The 24,960-nt window shown below is 35.9% G+C and overlaps 1 protein-coding gene across 6 annotated transcripts in view; it reads right to left on the bottom strand.

Moving 5' to 3' along the window:
• The window catches only part of LOC138709217 (uro-adherence factor A-like), a 1,183,483-nt gene that overhangs the window by 353,691 nt on the left and 804,832 nt on the right, over positions 1 to 24,960 (bottom strand). For all 6 annotated transcript variants that reach the window (XM_069839807.1, XM_069839810.1, XM_069839808.1 and 3 more), the window contains one exon: positions 4,550 to 4,712. In XM_069839807.1, the coding sequence (XP_069695908.1) occupies positions 4,550 to 4,712 (163 nt within the window). The remainder of the gene's footprint in view (positions 1 to 4,549; positions 4,713 to 24,960) is intronic.

Genomic DNA, 24,960 nt, shown 5'->3' with positions numbered 1-24,960 from the left:
TCGCAAGAGGCCCCATGGCCTTCGCCCCCGTCCGTCGCGGTAACGGCTTGACATCTCACGCGACTCTCCGTGGCGCCACATTCGACTCCGGCTGCCGGAAGAATTTCACTTTCTCATTTCACACGTCTGGAAACAAATGCCTTATACCAACCCGGTGACCTTAATCACTCAGGTCATTCGGTCAAGTCACAAGCCTTCTAGTGGTATTAATTCATATTCTTGAGTGGATTTAACTCAACTCCAGCTAGTCTGTAAAGTGATTCATCAACTTAACGAATCGCTCCTTCTGCTGATATCCATGGCAGTAACATATTGTAAAAATTAGTCAAATTAACTAACCGTAACGAACCAACAAATCTCCAGCCATTCAACTACAGTCGACCTTCGTTATCTCGATTGCTTCCGGAATCTGAAAACACTGAACAACAAATTTTTACTTTTTGTCTTGCTTCGAAATAAAAATATGCGAATATTACTAATATGAGTGCCCTAAATCTGAATTTAAAATCCATAAAAATATGCGAATATTACTAATATGAGTGCCCTAAATCTGAATTTAAAATCCAAATTGCCCCATCACGTACTATTTTTCGGGGAAAATAAATTGATTTTTTTAAATGGAAAAAACTTATTTTTTAAATTTTTTCACTGCTACTGGTAAAATTATAATACACCAGGGATGAAAAATGCCCCATAACACTTGAAAAATTGTACTAGATACAAAAATGATGTTACATAGTTTAAAACACAATAATAAAAACATTTCATGTGTATAATGAGAAAAATCTCGGAATTTGAACTTACATTTAAAAGAATTTTATGGATGACTTCTGTTTATAACTAGACCCAGGACTGTCTTTTACAAGGAACCAACTATAGTCCGCAAGCATGCTGGATGATAATCTTGCTTTATATCCCCTTTCCATTTCAGATATTTCTTTATGAAATCTTTACCCATACTCGTCGCTTACCGCTACATGGTTAGGAGGAAAGGAATCCAAATGAGAATGTAAAAAGTGTATTTTGATAGATATATTACACCCCATTTTTCATATGCACTTGACACTGTTTCCACAACAAGTTCTATGTAGTTGTCTGTCCTAGAATTTCCAAGGAAATTTGAGCAAACGTCTTTGAAAGCGCTCCATGCCATTTTTTCTGTAACGGAAAGTTTTTCTCAAATAAAGAGTCAGCTATAACTTTGTGAATTTGTGGACCGATGAAAATGCCCTCTTTTAATTTTCCTTCACTCAAAATGGTAAACTTTTCTTTTAAATACTGAAAACCACACCCTTGTTTGTTCATTGCATATACCTCACTTTGAACTGTTATGAAATTTACTTAATAGATGGGACCGATATCTTTTTATTTATTAGAAGTACAAAACAACATGCCAACAACCATAAGAAACAGAAAACAAGTAATAAACTCATAAAATGCATTAGCTTTTGTTTTGATTTACAGCCCCCAACTCGCGCCAAATGTCCTGGGAGAGCGCTTAGGAAAAAGTGAAATCATAGTACAGTATATCTTTAAGTGATACGAAGAAAAGAGATGCATTTTCGGATTCAGAGCACACCAAACCATAAGAGACACATTGTTTTAAGTCGGAGCAAAATTCTTGTTGTTCATTGTAATTAGAGATATAGAAAATATGAAAAATTCCAATACCATAAATTATTATAAACCTATTTCCGTAATTCAATTAATATTGTAAATGTATAAATGAAATTCGTTAGCATTTATTATCAGAAAACGTACAGTAATTCTATCACTCTTAGCACTCCTACTCCTGCTGTTTCTGCTGCTACTACTATTGCTAATAATAATAATAATAATAATAATAATAATAATAATAATAATAATAATAATAATAATAATAATAATAACAATAACAATAATAATAATAATAATAATAATAATAATACATTGTTTTAATGCATCTGAAGTCTGACTAGTGCATATGTAATTTTAAAGGCATATTGGTTCAGTTAAGTTCAATGTTAATTGATAAATGAGTTCTATTCAGTCAATACTTAATATAAAAGCACAATCAAATATGTTATAACAATATTTAAACATATTTAAACAGTTTTAAATTTGTTTAAATGTTGTTATAACATATTTTATTGTGCTTTTATGTTAAGTATTGACTGAATAGATCTCATTTATCAATTAATGTATATGTAGCTAGTCGGCGATGTATACAAGTGAGGGGGAAAGGAACTGGCCACTCTACCCCAATATCTCCTGGCCTAATTGCCTCGTAAGTGGTGTTCTTGGTATCACTTGTGAGGTTCAGACCTGTCTTCGGACAGTAGACTAAACAACAACAATAGGTAATACCTCTTTCCACCTCTTGGATGAAACGTAATTTTTCACTTACTTACACTTACAATAATTATCACTCATCTAAAGTTTGTGTGACTGCAACCTGTGTATATTTTTATGTGGCTTTACTTTGTTTATAGTGTGATTTTTCCTTTTTATTTCTATTATTATACAGTATTTGTATTTCTGTTGGTGTGGAAGAGAAGGCCTGATGGCCTTAACTACACCAGAATGAATAAATAAATAAGTAAATAAATAAATAAATAAATAAATAAATAAATAAATAAATAAATAAATAAATAAATAAATAAATAAATAAATAAATAAATAAATAAATAAATAAATAAAGTGAGAGTAATCTAGAAGAAATTAAATTAATGACCATCTCTTTGTAGTCCAACTATTTACTACCTTTACAGACAGACTTCTCTGCTCATCAACATCTTGGTTGCTATTGCAAATACTTTTGCAGACCAGCGTAGGGGAACGGTTATGATTAGTTTATCCACGGACTCCGAAATAATTAATTAATTAACTACTCTTTTTAAATCTTCAATTTCCTAATTTATAGCATACACACTAGATCTTCATTTTGATTTCATCATTCCATCTCCGTTTGGGTCTTTTAACGGCCACTTAACATGAGGTTTACTATCTGTGAATATTTCCTATTCCTCTTATTCCTAACTCATTGCTCGTAGCAGTAATAAGAATCCAGAATTGTTCAGAAAACATTACAAAGCGCGCGAGCACACGCACACAAACATACACACATCTTACATCGGCCGCACTCAATATAAAATAATGAGTAAAGCTCGGATAAAGTAGCTGTATCAGGATAGGCATCCTTGGTCCGTGTGTTTTATTTACAAACATTAACTAGTTGTTGCTAGGGATGGGCAAAAATAATCGGTTATTTTGAAAACGGTTATCTTCATACGGTTAACCGGTTAATTACCGGTTATTCTTGCTTGCCGGTTTAACCTAATAACCCGTTATTTTCCTCAATAACCGGATGACCGGTTATTTTTTAAAATATCCATCGAATCAAATGTATTTTAAGTCTATCTCAAATTTAATGTCAGTCGAACATAGTTTACTTTTATTATTTTGCACTCTATGCAATCAATTCTGTATACAAATTGTCTCGTAGGTCATTCCTAGGTGGGTATGGGTTACTGCTTTTCTTACTTCATCTGTCCACAGACGGTAAAATGAAATGAGAATTCGATTTAATATCAATAATCTTTGCCTATCTTAATCGCTGACTTTCTCTGATTGACTTATAATATATCTGCGGGTATTGAAGCATTTCAAACGGCGAGAAATTTTTACGTCAATATTTATTGGTTATAGGAGAATAAATTTCCCGTCAAAATGTTTCATAATCAAGATTATTATTATTATTATTATTATTATTATTATTATTATTATTATTATTATTATTATTATAAAAATGATGCATTTTTTATTTATCTTACTATGACTCTAATGTGAGTCAAGTAATTAACTAAATTCAATTTCATAACCTGTTGTTATTTGTACTCGTATATTTGTACTCAGGGACGTCATTGATGATGCAAATCAAGATTTTCAGGTATAACTCCCTGTAAAGTTGATTTGAATAATTTCGAGGGAAAAATTGTTCCGGAGCCGGGTATCGAACCCGGGACCTTTGGTTTAACGTACCAATGCTCTACCACTGAGCTACTCGGGATCTTCAAAATCTAATGACGTTCTTTCAACTATCTTCTGGTTGGTTTACAGTTGGTTGCTAATTGTTATTTGATTTCTATTGTAAATAACTTCTCAATTTGTTTTCCTGACTAATTTGCTGACTTTAAAATTCCAAATAATAATAACCAGAAAATAACCAGTTAACCTTCTTCAGGTGAAATTAATTTTAAAATAACCGATTATTTTCGAATAACCTCCCATCCCTTGTTGCGTGTCCTCTAGCCGACAGTAGTGACGACGAATATTCAGTTCCTACCGACTGTACTATCCATTTACCGTTGTTTCAGCTTGGGGTGGGCAGTGCTCTTCCCAGAAGGTAGATGTTTAGCTAGTGGAAGGGATAGTGTTTACTTAGTCTGAAGCAAGTCAAGGTCCTCTCCTATACAGGTGTACAGCCTATCCTATACAGCTATACAACCTATTCTGATACAGCTACTTTATTCGAACCTTAATAATGAGATAATGAAATGAAGGTACTCACTCGGACTCCTGGGAGTACCAGCTGCTGGATTGAGAGGGAGGAGGAACTCTGTGCCGTATCCAGGTCCTCTGAGCTGGAGTGTGGAGTTCGATGCTCGGCAGTAAACACGCTGTCATGAGAAACGCTGAGACCCGAGTGACATGGGTACAGCCCGTTGCCGCTCCTGTGAACATTAGAAGATTTTCAAAACCTAGACTGGGGAATAAAATCAAACTCTGGGAACTCGTTATTATCAGATGGTGGGTGTAAGCGTGTTGAATACTGCAAGAACTGGAGTAGAAAAATCGACTTGAGGTCTTTCTACCTTTAAATTAATTGCAATAATAATAATAATAATAATAATAATAATAATAATAATAATAATAATAATAATAATAATAATAATAATAATAATAATAATAATAATGTCGGTCTCGGTAGCGTAGTCAGTATAGCGCTGGCCTTCTGTGCTCGAGGTTTCGGGTTCGATCCCGGGCCAGTCGATGACATTTAAATGTGCTTAAATGCGACAGGCTCATGTCAGTAGATTTACTGGCATGTAAAAGAACTCCTGCGGGACAAATTTCCGGCACACCGGCGACGCTGATATAACCTCGGCAGTTGCGAGCGTCGTTAAAGAAACGATAATTTTTAATAATAATAATAATAATAATAATAATAATAATAATAATAATAATAATAATAATAATAATGAAATTATACCATACACGAAATTAGTTACAGAAATCAAATGTGGAAAATTAACAAGCTGATCTGCCCAACTATTCTGTCCGTGACGGAACTTTAACAGGCTCTGGTAGCATAGCTATACAACTAAAGGTTAGATATATTCCACCTACAATGCCGGAAGAAAATTTGAACAAGATTTATTCCACTCACAATGTAAGAATTACTTATTTTGGCTCATAGGTTAGGTTAGGTAACGGTGGCTAGGAGCGGGTTAGGGACGACCCTTCGTACTTAGGCTATACTGAAGTGTATTGTGCACCCCGAATTTTATGGGATGAATGAGAATGAAGTGTACCAGCCCACCGGCCGCATGTGATCCCTCACCAGCTCACCCAATGGAGGCCTCCTACCCCCGCCCTAAGTTCATATCGCCAAGGTGACCAAGCAGCACAGGATCCATTCCAGCGGTCCTTCCAAGGTGTCGAAGCGCCCTTGGAAGTGCCCTCAAGGAATGAATCCTGGCAGAGATATTGCGGAAGTCTGGGAAGCAAGGAGCGATTATGGAGAGGATGCCCCCGTCCACCGTAAGCGGACGAAGACGTGCGTCTTGACCTGAATATGTCTATGGGATGAGATGAAGATTATGCATGATATGAAATCTGAATTCTTTTTCTACATGGAAGGAGAAGGGAAATGGAATTTGGCAATGAAAATTCCAACCCGGCAGTTGCCTATGCAACTGTGGAAAACCATCGAAAAACCACAGTCAGATTGATCGGTCCGGGAATCGAACCACGGACCTCCCGAATGCGAGTCCCATTCGGAACGTTTGAGCCACGCTCGATATTTTGGCTCATAAGTCGTATTGGAAATTCCTACCAAATTATTCAAATGAAATTTTAACATATGAATAGTTTGGAATGGACAACATCAGAATACATGATTATGATGCTGACGACGACGACGACGATGATGATGATGGTGATGACGATAATAATAATGATAATAATAATAATAATAATAATAATAATAATAATAATAATAATAATAATAATACACTGACATACTAGAGAATGACTCACAAGCAAACATTCTGATGGGGGCAGATAAAAAAGTTAAAATGTTTTCTCCCACTATGTTATTAATGTGAAAAGAAGTGGTTATACAAATTTTGACCACTCGACCGCAATTACGAGGCCATCCAGAAAGTGATTTTCCCTGGGGTCGTTTACAGACAAAAAGCACAATTGTATGGAAAGATTTACTGAAATAGATACAGCAATTGTTGAGCCATTTGCCAAGATATTCCCCACTGGAACTGAAGTCTTCCGCCTGGGATCGGAACCTGCTTTTGAAAGTCGTCTACACCTCTCTGTCGATCTCATGATACGACAAACGTCTCAATTCTGGTGGGAAATTTGTTGAAAAATAGCTCAACAATTGCTGTGTCTGTTCCGACGAACTTATTTTTTACTGCCCTCGTAATTGCGGTAGAGGCAAAAATTTGTATAAGCGCTTCTTTTGACATTAGTAACATTGTGGAAGAAAAAATTTAACTTTTTTATCTGTCCCCATCAGAATGTTTGCTTGTCAGTTGTTCACTAATGAAATTAATTAAAAAAACATTGAGATATCCAATATAATAACTAAATGAACAGGTAATTAATTAAATCGCTGTTGTTCCTCGCCATAGCGTCGTGGTCTAACGCATCAAGAGCGCTGTTTCAAGTCCTTACGAGGAACAAAACTTTTTATGAAATTTCTAACAGCATATGGGACCGTTGGACACACACCATCGCAATGAATTTGGGGAGCTATGATTTGTATCGAAATTCGGTTTCGGAAACCAGCTATATAATGGTTGAGGGGCTCATCGTGTTAACCACTGGTTAAATGATTGTTCACCTCTGCTGAGGCACGTACACGTGCGACCAGCAGTGGATTAATCGGCCTTGACCCTTCATGAACTGCCCCCTACACATTAGATTCGGAAATTAAATAGCTATACAATGAAACAATTAACTAAATAGTTAACTAGCTAAGTAAAGAGCGGACTGTATTATTACCTAACCAAACAACTATTCATCTAACTACTTTGCTCTCTTGTTGGCATTGCCAAATAGAGAAGTCGCATGCCATACATCAAACCTTATCTGCAATAAAATGTAACAAAGCATTATACACTCAAAGGAGAGGACGAAAGCTACAATGTAGAATCAATAAATATGTAGTCTATAAGATACCAAAAACTGATCCAAATGAATGTGACAGCCCTGTCTCATTGTCAAATAATTCACGATGTTGTTGTTGATGATGTTTATTGACTTTACTGGCTTTGAGCCAGAGGCCGTTTTAGGGTCTTATACGCGCAGGATGCCCTCTCCAGCCATTGTACATAAATAACAATAAATATATATTTACATACTGTGTATGACACTATTTCTGGCATAAGTGCCAGTAGGTGTGTGAGTGCAGTGATTGGCTTGTTATTTATTTTATTTTATTTTTTTACTTTATTTTTTTTGTTTTAATTATTTTGGTGTAGGCCTAATTTGTTAATTTGGGATGCTTAAGGAATGGTGAACGGGAAAAGAGTTCGGGGTAAAAGATATCAGTTGATAAACAGCATTAAAGTATTATATGGGGAGATTAAGAGGAAAGCAACTTTTTTTTTTAAGTTTCCCCTTCCGGTGGCAGAAGCGTCTGAATCGTTATGGAGACTTTCATGGTGTGGTGTTATTTTATTCATCTGCCTCTCTGTTGCTGTCGTGTGTCCTCTCAGACAGTATTCAAATTTCCAACAGTGTTTGCGGTTTTGTTTGTGTGTTTTAGTTTGGTGGTGGGGGCTGGTGGTAGTTGTAGAGGAGTTTCTCCAATGTTGTTCTGTTGTTTGTGTTCGGGGGATTTGCGAAGATGTGTATATACGCGATTTACTGCCGAATGTGTGTATTTCCTGTTTATGTTGTTTAGGTGTGTGAAGAGTGGCTTTGTTTTTGTCGTAGTGTAAACTGTGTTATTTCTGGTGCGTCTGTGCAGGTGGAAGATTTGGCGGAGAATTCTTCTTTCGCGTGCTTCAAATTTCAATTGGGTCGTTGGAGGGGCTTGTGCGAGGAAAATGGAGGGATGTATGCATAGGGATCTAACCAATGCTTTGTATAGGTGGAGGAGTGTTTCGGTTATACAACCGGGTCGATTGATGCCACTTAGGTAGCTTATTGCTCTGGTGGCTGTGTTATATTTCCTCCAGGTTTCTTTAGCTACTTCGGTCCAGGAGAGTTTGGAGGTGAGGGGTATTCCTAGATATGTGAGATTTCGCTGGAGTGGAAGTTGAGTGTTGGCTATTGTGATTGGGTTGTTCTGGAGGACCCGAGTCCGGAGTTTTGGGCGGAAGACTCATATCTGTGTTTTGTCTGTGTTGACTGTGATCCGCCACGTGTTGGCCCAATTTAAATACTGCCTAAGTGTTGCATTTAGTAACTTCCTAGCGAAGGGGAGTCGGGGGTGTGTTGCCCAATATGCGACGTCGTCTGCATATTGTGCCAGTCCTACTAGCGGGTTATTAGGGAGGGGAATATCTGCCACATAGATGTTATACAGAGTGGGAGATATGACACTGCCTTGGGGGACTCCAGCTTCTATTCGGAAGGTCCGAGAAAGTTCGTTCCTTCCGTGTTTCACCTGTCCTGTTCGGTTCGATATGAAGCTGGAGAGCCAACGTGTGATTTCGTGTGGCAGGTTTAAGGATGTGAGTTTATATTTTAGGGCGTCTATCCAAACTGTGTCAAAGGCTCTCTTGGCGTCTAAGGCAATAAGTATGCTGTAGTGTCTGCGTGTATAAGCCTCTTCAATGGGAGTGAGCACTCGTATCAGCTGGTCGTGTAGCTGCGCTCCCGGTCGGAATCCGGCTTGAGTGGTCGGGATTAGATTGCGGTTGCGCATATAGACGTGTAGTCGTGACACGAGAACTTTCTCCATTAATTTGGCTAATGTTGATGTCAAACTGATCGGTCGGTAGTTTTGTGAGTCAGACGCGTCTTTGCCTGGTTTAGGAAAGAGAAGAATGTGAGTGTTTCCAGCGCTTTGGTGTGTGTCCTAGTCTGAGTGATCCTGTGTAAAGTTCTGCAAGATAATTTAGTGCTTTGGGAGGCAGTTGGCGTAGTATGTTGTAAGTGATTTGGTCTGGTCCGGGGGAAGAGTTTTTTATGTATCTTAGTTCCAATGATATGTCTAGCGGAGTGATGTTGTCAATCCCCAAATTACTGAAATACACCCCTGTTTGTACAACACGTATCTCATACTATCATCAGCCACGCCCTCGAAATGATTAATTTATGCACCCCTGTTAGGCGACACATTTCACTGAGTAGTTACCTGTGAGTGAGGCATTGGAAATGTAGATAGTGTAGAATACGTGTGTAAACATATGTGCCATTGAGCCTAAAACTGACAATGAAATTTATGATCGTTTATTCATAGATTTACAAGTGTCATGTCATGATTCATACACAGCTTTGATTCTAGTTAAAGACAGAATATGTTCTACCAACTACAATTTCCAGAAACACTATATGACATTGCCTCGAGCTACATCGTTACTTTCCAGTACAATTCAGATTGATCTGTAGTGGGTTGATGAAGTTTTTGACTGTTACGAAAGCATTTTCTTCAAGTAATAACAAAATCGGACACTTATTTCATAATATCCAATATACCACTGTTACATTTCTTTCAATAGAATTGCTTTTAACAAATATTTTACAACTCTTTCTGCGACATTTGGATGATGAGTCTCCAACTTCACAATGGTCGAGGCGTTTTTAACAGAATTAACGCAATAATAACTTTTCACAAATTTTGACCGATTCTACATAGATATGAAGAATAAATCCGAAAGAATGCCATGCTGGAAGATAGAGGAACAAAATATATTGCGACACGGACAACAGACACTTCCCCGTGAGCACTCGTACCAGTGCGTGTCCTAGGCATGCCAAAAAATTTCTTTCTTGGCATTACGGATTGTGAAAACGTTGCTATTTGAGGAACTGTAGTACTTCCCCTATACTCTGTGCAATGTGGGTTAACAGGTATCGACATTAAGTTTAGAGGCTCGAGTTAAGAATCTGTCTTATGTCTACTCCAGTCTTCTAATCTCTTTACTTCAGCTTGATGGTGAAATTTGGAAGCGATTAAGTTACTGAAAGATTAAGATCAGATAACAATGAAACAAGTAACAAGTTGTTCACTATTAGCACAATTAAAATTTATTTACGACTTGCCACTGATTATACCAACCGAAGAGATTTCAGAATTTGCAAGAATATAAACATTTTATCAATTTTAATGTCACATAAGCAGTCTAGATCTGGACTTACTACTGCTCTCTAAACAAAAATGACTGACTTATTTACTAGGTATCGAATTTTTAAGTTTTTTGCACTATTTTTATTTTTTATTAATTAATTTATTTTAGTAGGTTATTTTACGACGCTTTATCAACATCTTAGGTTATTTAGCGTCTGAAGTAGATGAAGGTGATAATGCCCGTGAAATGAGTCCGGGGCCCAACACCGAAAGTTACTCAGCATTTGCTCATATTGGGTTGAGGGAAAACTCCGGAAAAAAACTCAATCAGGTAACTTGCCCCGACCGGGAATCGAACCTGGGCCACCTGGTTTTGCGGCCAGACGCGCTAACCGTTACTCCACAGGTGTGGACTTTTTGCACTATTAGAGATTACCAAAAACGGATAAGCTACAGAGATGGGGTCTGGCGTCGTGTTGACCCACAAGCATTTATTCCGTCTACTAATATTTTAAGTCTCAATTCCAAACATGAACTTAAGCTATGTCTTTCCGAGGGTTCTATGAAAAAGAGGGGAGAAAGGAAATTGGGGAAAGAAACAAAAAGTAAAAAACTAAAGCAATAATAGAAAAAAATAGAAAGAATGAGACGAAAAAGAGTTACACGCAAGAGTAGAGTTGAATTTTCACGAGCGAGAAAGAATGTTAATATTGTTGGTATAATGGATATCCGTAATATCGACCAGGCTTTGCAACATGAGATGTACTCGTAGTTTCGATTTTGCCACCACCGGAAATAACATTCGCTTATAATTTCAATTGTATCTCGATCGTATATACAAGTATGAGGAATGTAAGAGCCAACTCTGTAAGCTCTCTCCTTAAACGAGGGACTTTTCTGAGGCACGCAACTACAGCAGTAAGAAAAGGTGTACAGTACATACAAGGTTGCAAACCATGACTGATCGCGGGCAAAGCTTCCAATGAGGAATGATAGGTTCAACTTACACAGAGTGATTAACGAGGATTTACCGTCCTTTACGGAGCTTATTTCCGAAGATATTCTGAGCAAAAAAGTCATATTAACATGGGTCCTATTCTCAATATTTACAGAGTTACGTTTCGTTATTGGAATGCATTGCTGTGAACACGTGATCTTGGTCAGCGTGCAGTCAGCAGCCAGTGCGAACGCTACAGAAATCAAAGACAGCCGCATGCAGTAGCGCGACGAGTGCCGTTCATAAGTATGTGGCCAAGTGTACTCAAGAGAACGGCGACACTTTTTAAAATGTGTTGTAAACTTTCCAAGACTGCAAATTAGGAAGCAAAATTTGAATTGCAAATAATTAAGTCGGTGGAAGTGGTGTGATTTGTAATAATTGTTGTGATAAGCGGCTAAGAATAATGTAATTTTCTACTTAAAAATAGAAGCAACTAAGGACTTCGCAGCACATTTTTAGCTTCATAATACTTTCCAATTAAAGAAATGATACTTCTGAATGGTTCATTCTCTATTTGTATTATTCTTTTACCTTCAAACTAAAGAAAAAACGTATTTTACAAACCACTTTAAATTAGTGTAACTCTGAAAATATTGAGAATAGGAACTATGTTTATATGACATTTTTTGCTCAAAATGTCTCCAGAAATAAGCTCCTCGTGAATCACCCTGTATGTATAGGAAATGATAATGAAATATAGTGTTTACTATGCGAAAAACATGTCATTAGTAAAAGAGAAAGGAATGTCAAACTTCATTATAAGATACAACACGAAGACAAATAGGCTATGAAGATAATTCGAGAGGGGAGAGAAATAAATTTGTTTCGGATTTGACATCGCATGTACAGTAATTTAAATTATTCAGTTATTATTGGCAGATTTTTTCCTTTTAATTATTTATTTAATTATTGTTGCTCAGCGCTATTGATGTTATTTTCACATGTGTCTTTTGTGATGTTCATTTTTTATGATGCACTTACTTGTTATAGAGTTCATTTATTGTAGCCTTGCATTTTAATACACATCTATTAAATGGATAAATACGTTTATTTTTATTATTATTATTATTATTATTATTATTATTATTATTATTATTATAGTAGACTAGCATCGAATGCATGACTGATCAAGGCATTTCTATAGTCAGTTATCGTTTTTTAATTATTCATTGCATTATGCAGTAGAGGAGAATTATAGCCATCTGTCAATTTGAGCCATGTAGACTTATGTTTTCGATGAAGTCCAATTACAGTGCCCTTTCACGTCTGAAAAAGCCTACTACGCCTCTTTGGATTGATTCCGTCTGTGCGCCAGTAATAATACTACGTCATACCGCACCGTATAAGGTTGAAATGTTGAGTGACAACGGAATGAACGAAATGTGCTGAACCCAGAGAAAACTCCTCAGGAACCTTAGTATTGCTCACCACAAATATTCAACATCACCGGTATTCAAACCCGGGTCCGTACTTATCATAATCCAGTGTTCTGCCATCTGGGCTAATAAGGCGAACCACCACGGAAGTTCAACTCATGTGAAATGTTCGTGAACGAAGTAGTTGTGAACGTATTATCACAACATTTTTGGTTTCCCCTTTCGTTCTCATTACGTGTCTCCATTATAAACATCTTACCATTTCATCGCCTTTAAAAAGAATGTCAGGACGCATAGCCATATAATTATTCAACACGCAAGCTGTTTGCGTATTAATGATTAGGCTCATTCTACGTTGATTCAGCTCAACATACAGTACTTGTAAGCAAAGTCCAAAGTTGTATGTTAAGCAGTAATTTACAGTACCTGGCCACATTATTATAATCACTCACATTTTTACTATACTTTACATGTTACTTACTCATTTGAACTCTGGTTTCCTTTCTTAAGCAGAATTCACATTACATATTTAATTTTTAAATAATATTAAGTAAAATTACAATTATAACAATGTCAATTCAAGAAATATTGATAAATAACCAACCACACCTCATTTTTTAAGAAATTTCAGTATTTCGTACGACCTCCTTTGGCTTTAATTACAGCTTCAATTCTCTGTGGCATGCTTACAATACACTTCTGTATTATTTCCTGGATCCTCTCATTGTGATTCCAAACATGTATCAGCCTTTCAATAAGTCGAACTCTGGTAGTAATACATTTTTTTGCCATCTCTCTTTTTACGAGGACCCAGACGTTCTCCATGGGATTCAAGTCCGGTGAGTTTCCTGGCCATGGCAAAAGTGGAATGTTTTTGAAGGCCAGAAACGTTTTGACTCTCCTAGCAGTGAGGCGAGGTGCACCATCTTGCATAAAATATATTTCTCCCCATTTGGGAACCATTCGTTCAGCTGAGGGATAAGCCTGTTTTCCAATACCTGGATATATTGATCTTGTTTCATTGTTCCCTGAACAATGTAGAGTCGTCCTGAACCTTTGTCTGATATCACAGACCATATCATGACTGATATTGGGTGTTTAACTGTGTTAACCATGCATCCAGGAGCAAAATTTTCTCCCTTTCGTCGACGAACAGACATTGCTTTGTCCATCAAACACTGAAAGGTTGATTCATCGGAGAAGCAAACCTGAAAATTGTCAAAGAAACTGATAAAAACTCAGTATTTAATACTTAAAGACAAAATTTAGAGTTTTTATCAGTTTCTTTGACAATTTTCAGGTTTGCTTCTCCGATGAATCAACCTTTCAGTGTTTGATGGACAAAGCAATATTTGTTCGTCGACGAAAGGGAGAAAATTTTGCTCCTCGATGCATGGTTAACACAGTTAAACACCCAATATCAGTCATGATATGGTCTGTGATATCAGGCAAAGGTTCAGGATGACTCTACATTGTTCAGGGAACAATGAAACAAGATCAATATATCCAGGTATTGGAAAACAGGCTTATCCCTCAGCTGAACGAATGGTTCCCAAATGGGGAGAAATATATTTTTATGCAAGATGGTGCACCTCGCCTCACTGCTAGGAGAGTCAAAACGTTTCTGGCTTCCAAAAACATTCCACTTTTGCCATGGCTAGGAAACTCACCGGACTTGAATCCCATTGAGAACGTCTGGGTCCTCGTAAAAAGAGAGATGGCAAAAAAATGTATTACTACCAGAGTTCGACTTATTGAAAGGCTGATACATGTTTGGAATCACAATGAGAGGATCCAGGAAATAATACAGAAGTGTATTGTAAGCATGCCAAAGAGAATTGAAGCTGTAATTAAAGCCAAAGGAGGTGGTACGAAATACTGAAATTTCTTAAAAAATTAGGTGTGGTTGGTTATTTATCAATATTTCTTGAATTGACATTGTTATAATTGTAATTTTACTTAATATTGTTTAAAAATTAAATATGTAATGTTAATTCTGCTTAAGAAAGGAAACCAGAGTTCAAATGAGGAAGTAATATGTAAAGTATAGTAAAAATGTGAGTGATTATAATAATGTGGCCAGGTACTGTATACAACAGCTACATTTGAAATTATGAGGGTTGTTTCATCACTAGATAAAGCACATAAGATTATCGAAATGATGTAATCATGTTATGTTGTTTTTATTCGACCATATAACACGCTAATAACATGTGACGTAACTGTATCTTAATAACACACATTAAAGCACTGCTATTCATTATGTTATTCCAACTATCGACTTCCAACTAAGCATATGCGATATTGATTAATATCGTACGCGCAACAATCTGAAAGCCCTGAAAGCAGCAATCCAAAATGGCAGGCGCGAGTTGTACTCAAATGATAAACAAAACATTCAAATAAACATCAACCCAACTTCAAATATTTCACTGGGAGCCAATCCCCAGATAAATTTCACAAACTGCACGATCAACAAGTATTTAAAATAAAATAAATTCTGTTCATTTTAATTGTAATATTCTAATAAATTGAGTTCATATCCTGTGTTTTAATGTGTGTTACTTTGAGGTTAAAATCTCCAAACCAAAACCCTGAAGAAAAAAAAAAATACTGTGCGTAGACGCAAAAGTGCTCCGTGCCTGCCATCTGTTGCACTAGTCGAGAACACGCTGAAAACACACTCATGGTCACCGTTTCATTATTAGTACAATAACAAGGTAAGATATTTGTAAAAATTAAAAACTTAGACAACTATGATCGAACAAAAAAGTCGTATGCATCTTGCCTATAATGGTAGTAATTAAGACGCGAGTATGTTTATGAAATGAGCGTAAGCATAATATATTATTTTTAATTGGTTATTTTACGACGTTTTATTAGCTGCGATGCTTATCTAGCGTCTAAGTGAGATGAAGGCGATAATGCCAGCGAAATGAGTCCAGAGTCAAGCGCCGAAAGTTACCCAGCATTTATTTTTAATGAGTTGAGGAAAAACACCAGAAAGGACAAGAACAGGTAACTTGTCCCAACTAGGATTTGAACCCTGGCCCGCTCATTTCACTGTCAGACATGCTAACTATTACTCCACAGCGGTGGAGTTATGTTTTTGTGTAAATGTTAGAAACATTACATAAATTATAAGGAGAATCATAAAATCAATCGCGCCTTCTTAAGGATTCCAGAAACTACACTCTTTTCGCAACAACATTGGAATACAAAACCAATTTAATGAGCTCATGAACGTAGTTAAACAGTTCGTAATGTAATTCTCCCTCAAAATAGCAATGCAGTACACTTCATGTCTCTCAGTATGAGTGATTCGTCCGTCAGATGAAGTAGTGATGCGATACTATGCAGGCCTTTTTAATAGTATGAAAAATACATAAAGAAATTTAATTATTGAACTCCAAAATGCCAGATTAATTTCGTGCAGTTAGAAGAAAATACTATTGTCAGCGCATTTCGAACTGGCGGATCAAGGTCACGTACAAACCACGCACGAGTCACTGAAATGAAAACTGTGAACTGAAGCACTGGTAATCCCGGCTGTCCCAGCTGACTTTAGTCGAGGATAATGGTCAAGGAATGTGATAAGCACGTGTGGCAAATGCAGTCCATTGCTTGACGTTTATCTGCCACATAGTGTGCAATTTTCCCAGTCTAGGTGCACAAAAATCAAATTTCGACTTCTTTTGTTAGGCATAGGTGAATATGAGTTCATGTTCTTTAACATTTGGAGAATGTTATAAGAGATAGTTTTTACTGTTTTATCAGCGGCAACAATTCTTTTACTATTTAATACAGCATCATTTAGTGCAGCGATCAGCACAGAGCACCCTGGGGCTAGCGTCTCTTATCCGCGGAGAACACACTGCACTATGGTGCATTCATAGCTGCTAGCGGGTATGCTCTCTACCTCTTCCTGCTGCACGTCGGGGCACACGGGACGGCTTATCTTACCCTTTACCCATTTCAGCGAGTGTTGACGACCACCGATTTAGTGTGTTGAGTCCTTGTTTTAAAGTTTGAGCGTTCTTGCGCATTTATCAGTAATTAATTTTTTCAATGGTGGGACATACAGTAACGCGGCGGCAAATGTTCAATGTTTGGCTTAACAGCAGAAAAGAATCATGGAATAAGGAAGTTTTTAATTATTGTGCGAGTGTTTTAGGCCTGCGAAATTATTCACATCGAACACCAGGTTAAAAATACATTGGACTAATTTTATCTAACTGTAGATCCGAACGAAAATCTAGTAGGTGGTCAAAATTAATAACTTTTCTGCATTCTAACGGATTGTTATGAAACTTTGTACAGACCTTACAGGTGGCACATATTTTTTGTGTACAAACTCTTATTATGTTTGCACAAGAAAAACTGCCCTTTTATAGCGGGTGTATTTAGACAGAATTAATAACTACTCACCTATCTAACAGATTTTTATGAAACATTGTACGGAAGTTGCAGGTAGCATATATTTTTTTGTGTACAAACTATATTTACAGTTCCGTAAGAACAATTACCCCTTTATAGGGGGTGCGCTTAAACAAAATTAATAACTTCTCTATCTAACATATTTTTATGAAACTTCATACAGAAGCTACACGTAGAATATATGTTTTGTCTACAATGTCTGATTCTATTTCTATAAGAGAAACTGCTCCTTTATAGTGGTACATTTAGATAAATTAATAACTTCCCTCTTATGTAACACATCTCTTATCAAATTTTGTACATCTAAATGAGGGGTTGGAAAGCAATGGTGGATCATTAATGTGTAGGTGAGGGGTTTGGTCTTTTTCCATTGCTGGTTGTCACAATCAAAAATTAAGACACAACGTTTCGAAGGATGGTTCTCCCTTCGTCTTCAGGTGGAAGGAAGTAGAGAAAGGAAAAAACCTATTGTTGGGATCGTTACGTACAGCTTTTTTTATTCCGTTTGGTTTAGTGCCAACATACTGCTAATGACTTCGGGTTTTTCTTAATTAGAATCTCCACCGAAGCCAGGAATCAATCGATCAGTCATACAGAATAGGTGTACGTAACGATCCCAAAAGTAGGTTTTTTCCTTTCTCTCCTTCCTTCCACCTGAAGACGAAGGGAGAACCACCCTTCGAAACGTTGTGTCTTAATTTTTGATTGTGACAACCAGCAATGGAAAAAGTCCAAACCCCTCACCTAAACATACATTTTTGTACAATTAGGCCTATAGGTAGCGTACCGATGTAATCAGAGTTTTTTCACAAAAAATATATGCTACCTGTAACTCCTGTACACAGTTTAATAAAAATCTGTTATAGACTATAAGAGAGAAGTTAATTTTGTGTAAATGGATCTCCTGCAATAAGGTAGTTCCTCTTATGGAACCGTGAATATAGTTTGTAAACAAAAACTTAATATGCTACCTGTAACTCCTGTACACAGTTTAATAAAAATCTGTTATAGACTATAAGAGAGAAGTTAGTTTTGTGTAAATGGATCTCCTACAATAAGGTAGTTCCTCTTATGTAACCGTGAATATAGTTTGTAAACAAAAATATATGCTACCTGTAACTCCTGTACACAGTTTAATAAAAATCTGTTATGTAAGAGAGAAGTTAATTTTGTGTAAATGCACCTCCTACAATAGGGTAATTCCTCTTATGGAACCGTAAATATATTTTATATACAAACGTATATGCTACTTGTAACTTCCTACAATGTTTCATAAAAATCTGTTGGATAGGAGAGAAGTTATTAATTTTGTCTAAAACCACCTCCTATTAAGGGGTAGTTCCTCTTGCACAAACGTAATAAGAGTTTGTACACAAAAAATATGTGCTATCTATAAGATCTACACATTTTCATAACAATCCGTTAGAATGCAGAGAAGCTGTTAATTTTGTCCAGCTAGATTTGTGTTTTTGCGCACTGTGCGCCGGTTCGAAATGCGCTGGGTATAACAACTCATCACCAGTAAGTTGGCGTGTTTACCGATTTATGAACTCTGATCATGACATGCGCTATGGACGGATGTATAGTGACTCAAACAGCAAAAAATCTTATTATTCTCGCGAAATTATCTCGTCCAACTTCGGATAGGGATCTATATTGAATGACTCTACACCTATACCGTCTAGTTCCTAAATATTAAATCCAAAACACTTTGTATTTACCTGTATATTTTATGAATAGAGAAAATATTTAACAGTAGTAAAAAAAAAATCATACTATGGTCCGTTCCAAGCATCTGTGGAATAGAAAGACGAAACAAGACCTATGCGCAAGTGATATGTGGTAGGGCTAGGGCCAATGACTGCTCTGGGGGAAGGCATTGTTTGAACGAAGCGAGCAATCGTTTGCAGGAGGGGATAATGTCTACCTGAACTCTACCACGAGCATCTTACCCCTTAGCGGACTCGAGCTGATGCAGCCCGCAATACACTTCGGCAAGATAGACTCCTCCCCCATATGCGCGACATTACTCCACAGATGCCTGGGACGGACTATAGACATGTGGAAAAAATCTGCCAATAATTTATGGGAAAAATAACCGTACACACTCAAACAGACGAAATATAAAAAATCACTTTTACATTATAAGAGAAGTTAAGAACGTGATATTCGTCCAAATCTCAAAACAAAAACGTTTGAGCATCTTAATACTATCTTCAAGTATAAACTCCATGTAATGAAAATACGAAAGGATTGCTTATATGTCTGCTGTCAAGATCAGAAAATCTCTTAAGTTAGAAAGTATTAGGACAGAAACTTCTACTTTCTTCGCTCTGCATTTAAAGACCTCACAAGGATCTGGACAAAGTTTTATAACCACATAAACCAAGGAGCAGAATAATAAAATGATTCTAAACATTCTAAAGTTCTTTCCCCTGCAGAGGAGAGGGCAACATTTCTGAACCTTAGAGTCCTTTTACTGCTTACGTCTTGCTGCGATTGTCAATTAAGGGTAGGGTTGAAAAGTTTTATAAAGTTCCCCGGAATTTTAGTCATACGCGCAAGTTACAAATTATGTAATGAAGTTACCTACGAGGGTCGATGATGGGATCTCCTAATTAGAGCATAAGTCCCAATGTTTGAACGAAGTTCTGAATTAGGGAATACGAGTATAGATAGCCAAGGATGTAAATGAATCTAGCACGCCAAGCTTATGTAAAAAAGAGAGAAGTTATCACATTTCAAACGTAGGATGTCAAGAGCATCAGAAGCGGTATATTAGGGTACCGATATATGTCAAGTGATTACAGATATCTCTAGCTACGATGGGCTTAGAATTAACCCGCTCAATGTCAATATGTGCAATTGGTAAGAAGTGCCACAAACAGTAAACCATGTATTAATCGAATGTCCAATATACGGCCGCACAAGGGATTTGTTTCAATAGATTACTTGAAAAAATGCTACGTAAGCTATACGAAATCAGTAATGAACTTACTTCAGAGAAATGTTGAAAAGAATAATAGTAATTTATAGTATAAGAGAGTAAAATTAGATCTTATCCGCGAGTAGAAAATTTAGCGCGGGGCGAAACCGAGGGTGATAATTTCCACGAGCGCATAAAATCTGTTTACTCTAGTGCGATATGCAATATTTTATCCATTACTGGTAAGTGAATTTCATTACTGGTATCCTAGCTCATATATACCCCAGATAGTTCGGCCTTGTAGGCTTTGACGTTAACAACTTTTGTCAGATTTACTACGCTGCCATCTAGTTGTTACATAAGGAGTCACGTCATAATTCCCATTTGAATTGCATTAGCGCCTGTACTGCCATCTCGTGTTCGTTTACGGCGGACGGGTGGCGATCCTGGCGGTTGTTCTCTTCAAAGTGCAAACGATTTTAACATAGCGATGATCTATCTGTTACATATATGATCTAGACTGGTATCTAAATTTAATTTTTAGACAGTCGTTTCATAATGACGACTTTTCAATTCTCATTTTAGTATCGAAAAGCCATTGATTTCCGCATTCATAAATTAGAGTCCTTAAAAGTAAACTTCCGTGTCCGAAAGTACCTTTAAGCACGCTAATTAGAAATACTGAAAACATAAATTCCAACTATTTATTTATTAATTTCCAATTCATGTTGATGTTCAGATAAGCCAATTGCTATAAGAATATATACTTATATCAATAATTTGAAAGTGATCAATCTTAATGGCTTAACAAGAAATATACAAAACAAGTTACATTATAACTGTTTTAAATATATTTTACGAAACATTTATATGCCTAACAACACTCTAACTTACAGCAAGCTTTAATACTTTAATATTGTATATACCGATATTTGATTCATATTTGTGGAAGACATTGTTCGTGCACAAAATTTATTCTTTAAGTACGTTCCACTTTCTTCACATGTATATAATACGATATCCAATAGTTTTTTTTTAGGCTGTGTGTTAATTTTAACTCTATTTTAATATTTATGTATTGACATTTTATTCATAATTGTAGAACATAAGGTTCTCGTATATAACACAGTGTTTAAAGTATACATTCGAATTAGGAAATACTTTCTATCTTTTTACATCACGCAATATAATGATAATCAACAGCCATCTTAGGCAGTCTGACAATACTCTGACCCATATCTAGCCTAACATTCAACAGTTTTAATATTCATTTATCAATGTTGTTATTCATATACGTTCCCACACACAATATAGTGTTTGTGTATTTTATATTATATAGATAAGTTTAATATGAAACACACTACATCTTTTCCATAAAATCCAATTTTATCACATACATTGTCATCACATTTTTTATTTTAACTTTTGATTTTGATACTTGATATTGTTATTTCAAACTGATGATGCCCCTGGAGGGCGAAAACGTTTCCACTTGTAATTAAAGGCATATAAATGTTACGTAAAATATATACAAAACAGTTATAATGTAACTCGTTTTGTATATTTCTTGTCAAGCCATTAAGATTGATCATTGCAAATTACTGATATAAGTATATATTTATTTACTCCTAACAATCAGCAAAATAATTACCATAGCCTACTACATATCCGAAGACCGTGAAATCTCTCTCTCTCTCTCTCTCTCTCTCTCTCTCTCTCTCCCCCCCCCCATACGAATGTAATAATCTTTCGTTTTAGCAGCAGAAGTTAGCCATTACGAGAAAATGAATCAACAATTTTATCCTCTTTAAAATATAAATATATTAGGAATTCTCGAGAGACTGTCTAACATATTGTATGGAATGCGTGCCAAACTAGCGTTTTAAGCACTGACCGATCGGTGGACAATTTTCACTTCACGTGCTTAAAACGCTATCATTTCGCAATGTGTTGCATAAATAGCTATTTAAATTGTACGTCTTTTCTTTATAATGTGTTGTTTGTGAAGAAGTTATAACTTAATGAATATATGGATTTTATGGTTTCTAAGGTGTTGGTTGTCATGGAAAACATTTTTAATTCATAATAGTAAATTAAAAATTTTTATGCTCGACCATGCCGAAATGTAGTAATTATACACCTGGTAGCAGTCCTTTAATGCATGTCATTAAAGTACACCTACTCATTAAAGTGCAGGTGTTCAGCCAATAACAACTCAGCTTACAGGTGTTCAGCCAATGACAAGTCAGCTTTTTACCGTTATAAAACCGCAAGTATCGATTATTCTCGGATATGCAATCGAAAGAGAATTTGCGAAAAGTCACGGAGGCTGGAAATCCAATACTGTCGTAGAAGGTTATGTTCTGTTACTATAATAATTAGCGTTAAGTTTAAATAATATTAAAATAAATTCAATTTGTCATCTCGTTTTTCAATGTCGAATTCAATAATCAAGGTTATATCAAGTTTAATGGGATTACATCAAGGTCAATGACATTATTGTTCCTCGGAAAAAATCAATACTTTCGCGTCTGCGCACATCTCACAATTCACGACCTAGAACAAGGTCACTTCCGATCTTGTCAGATACAAATAAAATGTATACATCCGAATAATTTCAAGTTAGAAATATGGTCGAGCATAAAAAGTCGTATGAAACTTGCCTATAATGGTAATTAAGACGCTCGTATGAATACTTGCGTCTTAATTACTATCATTATAGGCTCGTTGCATAATGTACTATTATGCTCGACCATGCCGAAATGTAGTAATTATACACCTGGTTGCAGCCTTTTAATGGACCTCATTAAAGTACACCTATTCATTAAATTTCAGGTGTTCCACCAATCAGAAAATACCATTGTAGCAATATGAAAGCGCAAGTATCGATTATTCTCGGATATGCAATCGAAAGACAACTAGCGCTAGATTAGACAATATTAAACTTAGTTGAAAAAAACAACACACAAATTAACATCAATTCACCGTCATCTTCCAGCCTTTCACAAAGCACATTCCCGCAAATTCATGTCATCAATTGCCGGAAAAAAATCAATATGGTCGAGCATAAAAAGTCGTATGAAACTCGACTATAATGGTAATTAAGACACTCGTATGAAAATTATGAAACTCGCTTGCGCTCGTTTCATAAGCATACTCGCGTCTTAATTACTACCATTATAGGCTCGTTGCATAATGTACTATTAATTCAGTGCTGTGAATAAGCTATTGCTTAGGTTGCTAAAGACGACGAAATAAAGACCAATTTAGATACCAGTTATGGATAATAATGTTTTAACTGCCAAATATTTAAAAATGGTTCATCTGTAAAATTAGTTACATTTCATATTCTATAAAGTTTCGAAGATTTATAGCCAAGATAATTAAAACAGTATATATTTCAAATTTTGTTATTAAGGCGTATCTTATTACGGACAGAATCTTTTCTACTAAATGCAATTTTTTTTCCACTGAAATTTATATGTTATAATTATGTGTTGTTTTATTATGATTGTACAAAGAATGTTGCAAACCATCTTCTGAATTGCTAATAAAATCTGATCATCGGCGTAAAAATAGCATTTAGCACTAAATTAGGGTCAATTTTCGTACTGCCATGACATAATAATAGAAATGTAGAAGAGAGAGATCTCATTCCTCTCAAACTCCGCTCCAGGATTGGTTTCCATCCTGAAAGCTGATTTTTAACTTTCGCTGATATTAAATTACTTTCACATACACCTAAAATGTTTCGTATCAAGTATTGTGGAACATCATCATTTTGGTAAATTCAAATAATTTCGATGTAATGACCGTGTCGAAAGCTTTTCTATAGTTCACAAAAGCAGCGAGTGAATATATATTAAATTCTCTGTGTTTTCCAATTAACAATTAATTGGTAAAGTATTTATCTACCTGCAAATGATTTGCTTTTGTGAAATTCATTTTGTATGTCCTCCAGTTATACGAGCCTAGTGGGAATATAATATGTTTTATCTAATAACATAATAATTAATAATTACCTGTTATCTCACATATCTACTAAGTTGAATAACAATAAATTGGTGATGAACGTTTACCCATGATAACACATAATGCTTGTCACAAATGAAAACAAACCTGACAGGCACGGCAGACAACTAGTCTGTACTGAGATTCAAACGAACACAAAACATCATTTTGAATGTGTGACAAATCTATGTGATTGTGAATAGTTCCATATATATAGCCTATATCTACAAATATGAAAATATTTTTTCCTTTCTATTCCGTCGTTTCTCTGTTAGTGTAGGGAGCTGTTGTGGATTCAAAGGAAACAGTAGTGAAATAGGCAACTGCAAAAAGTATGAAAGAATGACTTTCCAAAATCCGTCCTTTAACTATGGAGTCCAATCTTCCCTTGCGATTATAACTGTAATTTTCAGTGCATGTAATAAAGCTGAACATCTGTAGCCCTTTCATGTTCGGAGAGATATATCTGGAATCGTTTTAAAAATATTAGTTTTTCAATTTCTTTCACTTACGGACATTGTATTTTAGACCAAAAATATTCGCACAGAAAAAAAAAACAAATTTTAACATGAAACGTTTGTGAGTTTGACATTCGGCAATTCAATCATTCATAGTCTTCTGAACAAGGGCAGGTCTTTCACTGCAAACTCAGCAATCTCCAATCTTTCCTATTTCTGCTTTTTTCTCT

The sequence above is a fragment of the Periplaneta americana genome, chromosome 11 (genome assembly GCF_040183065.1).
Source record: "Periplaneta americana isolate PAMFEO1 chromosome 11, P.americana_PAMFEO1_priV1, whole genome shotgun sequence".
Taxonomy (NCBI): domain Eukaryota; kingdom Metazoa; phylum Arthropoda; class Insecta; order Blattodea; family Blattidae; genus Periplaneta; species Periplaneta americana.
The sequence above is the reverse complement of the archived record's forward strand: the minus strand, read 5'-3'. Positions and strand labels throughout refer to the sequence as shown.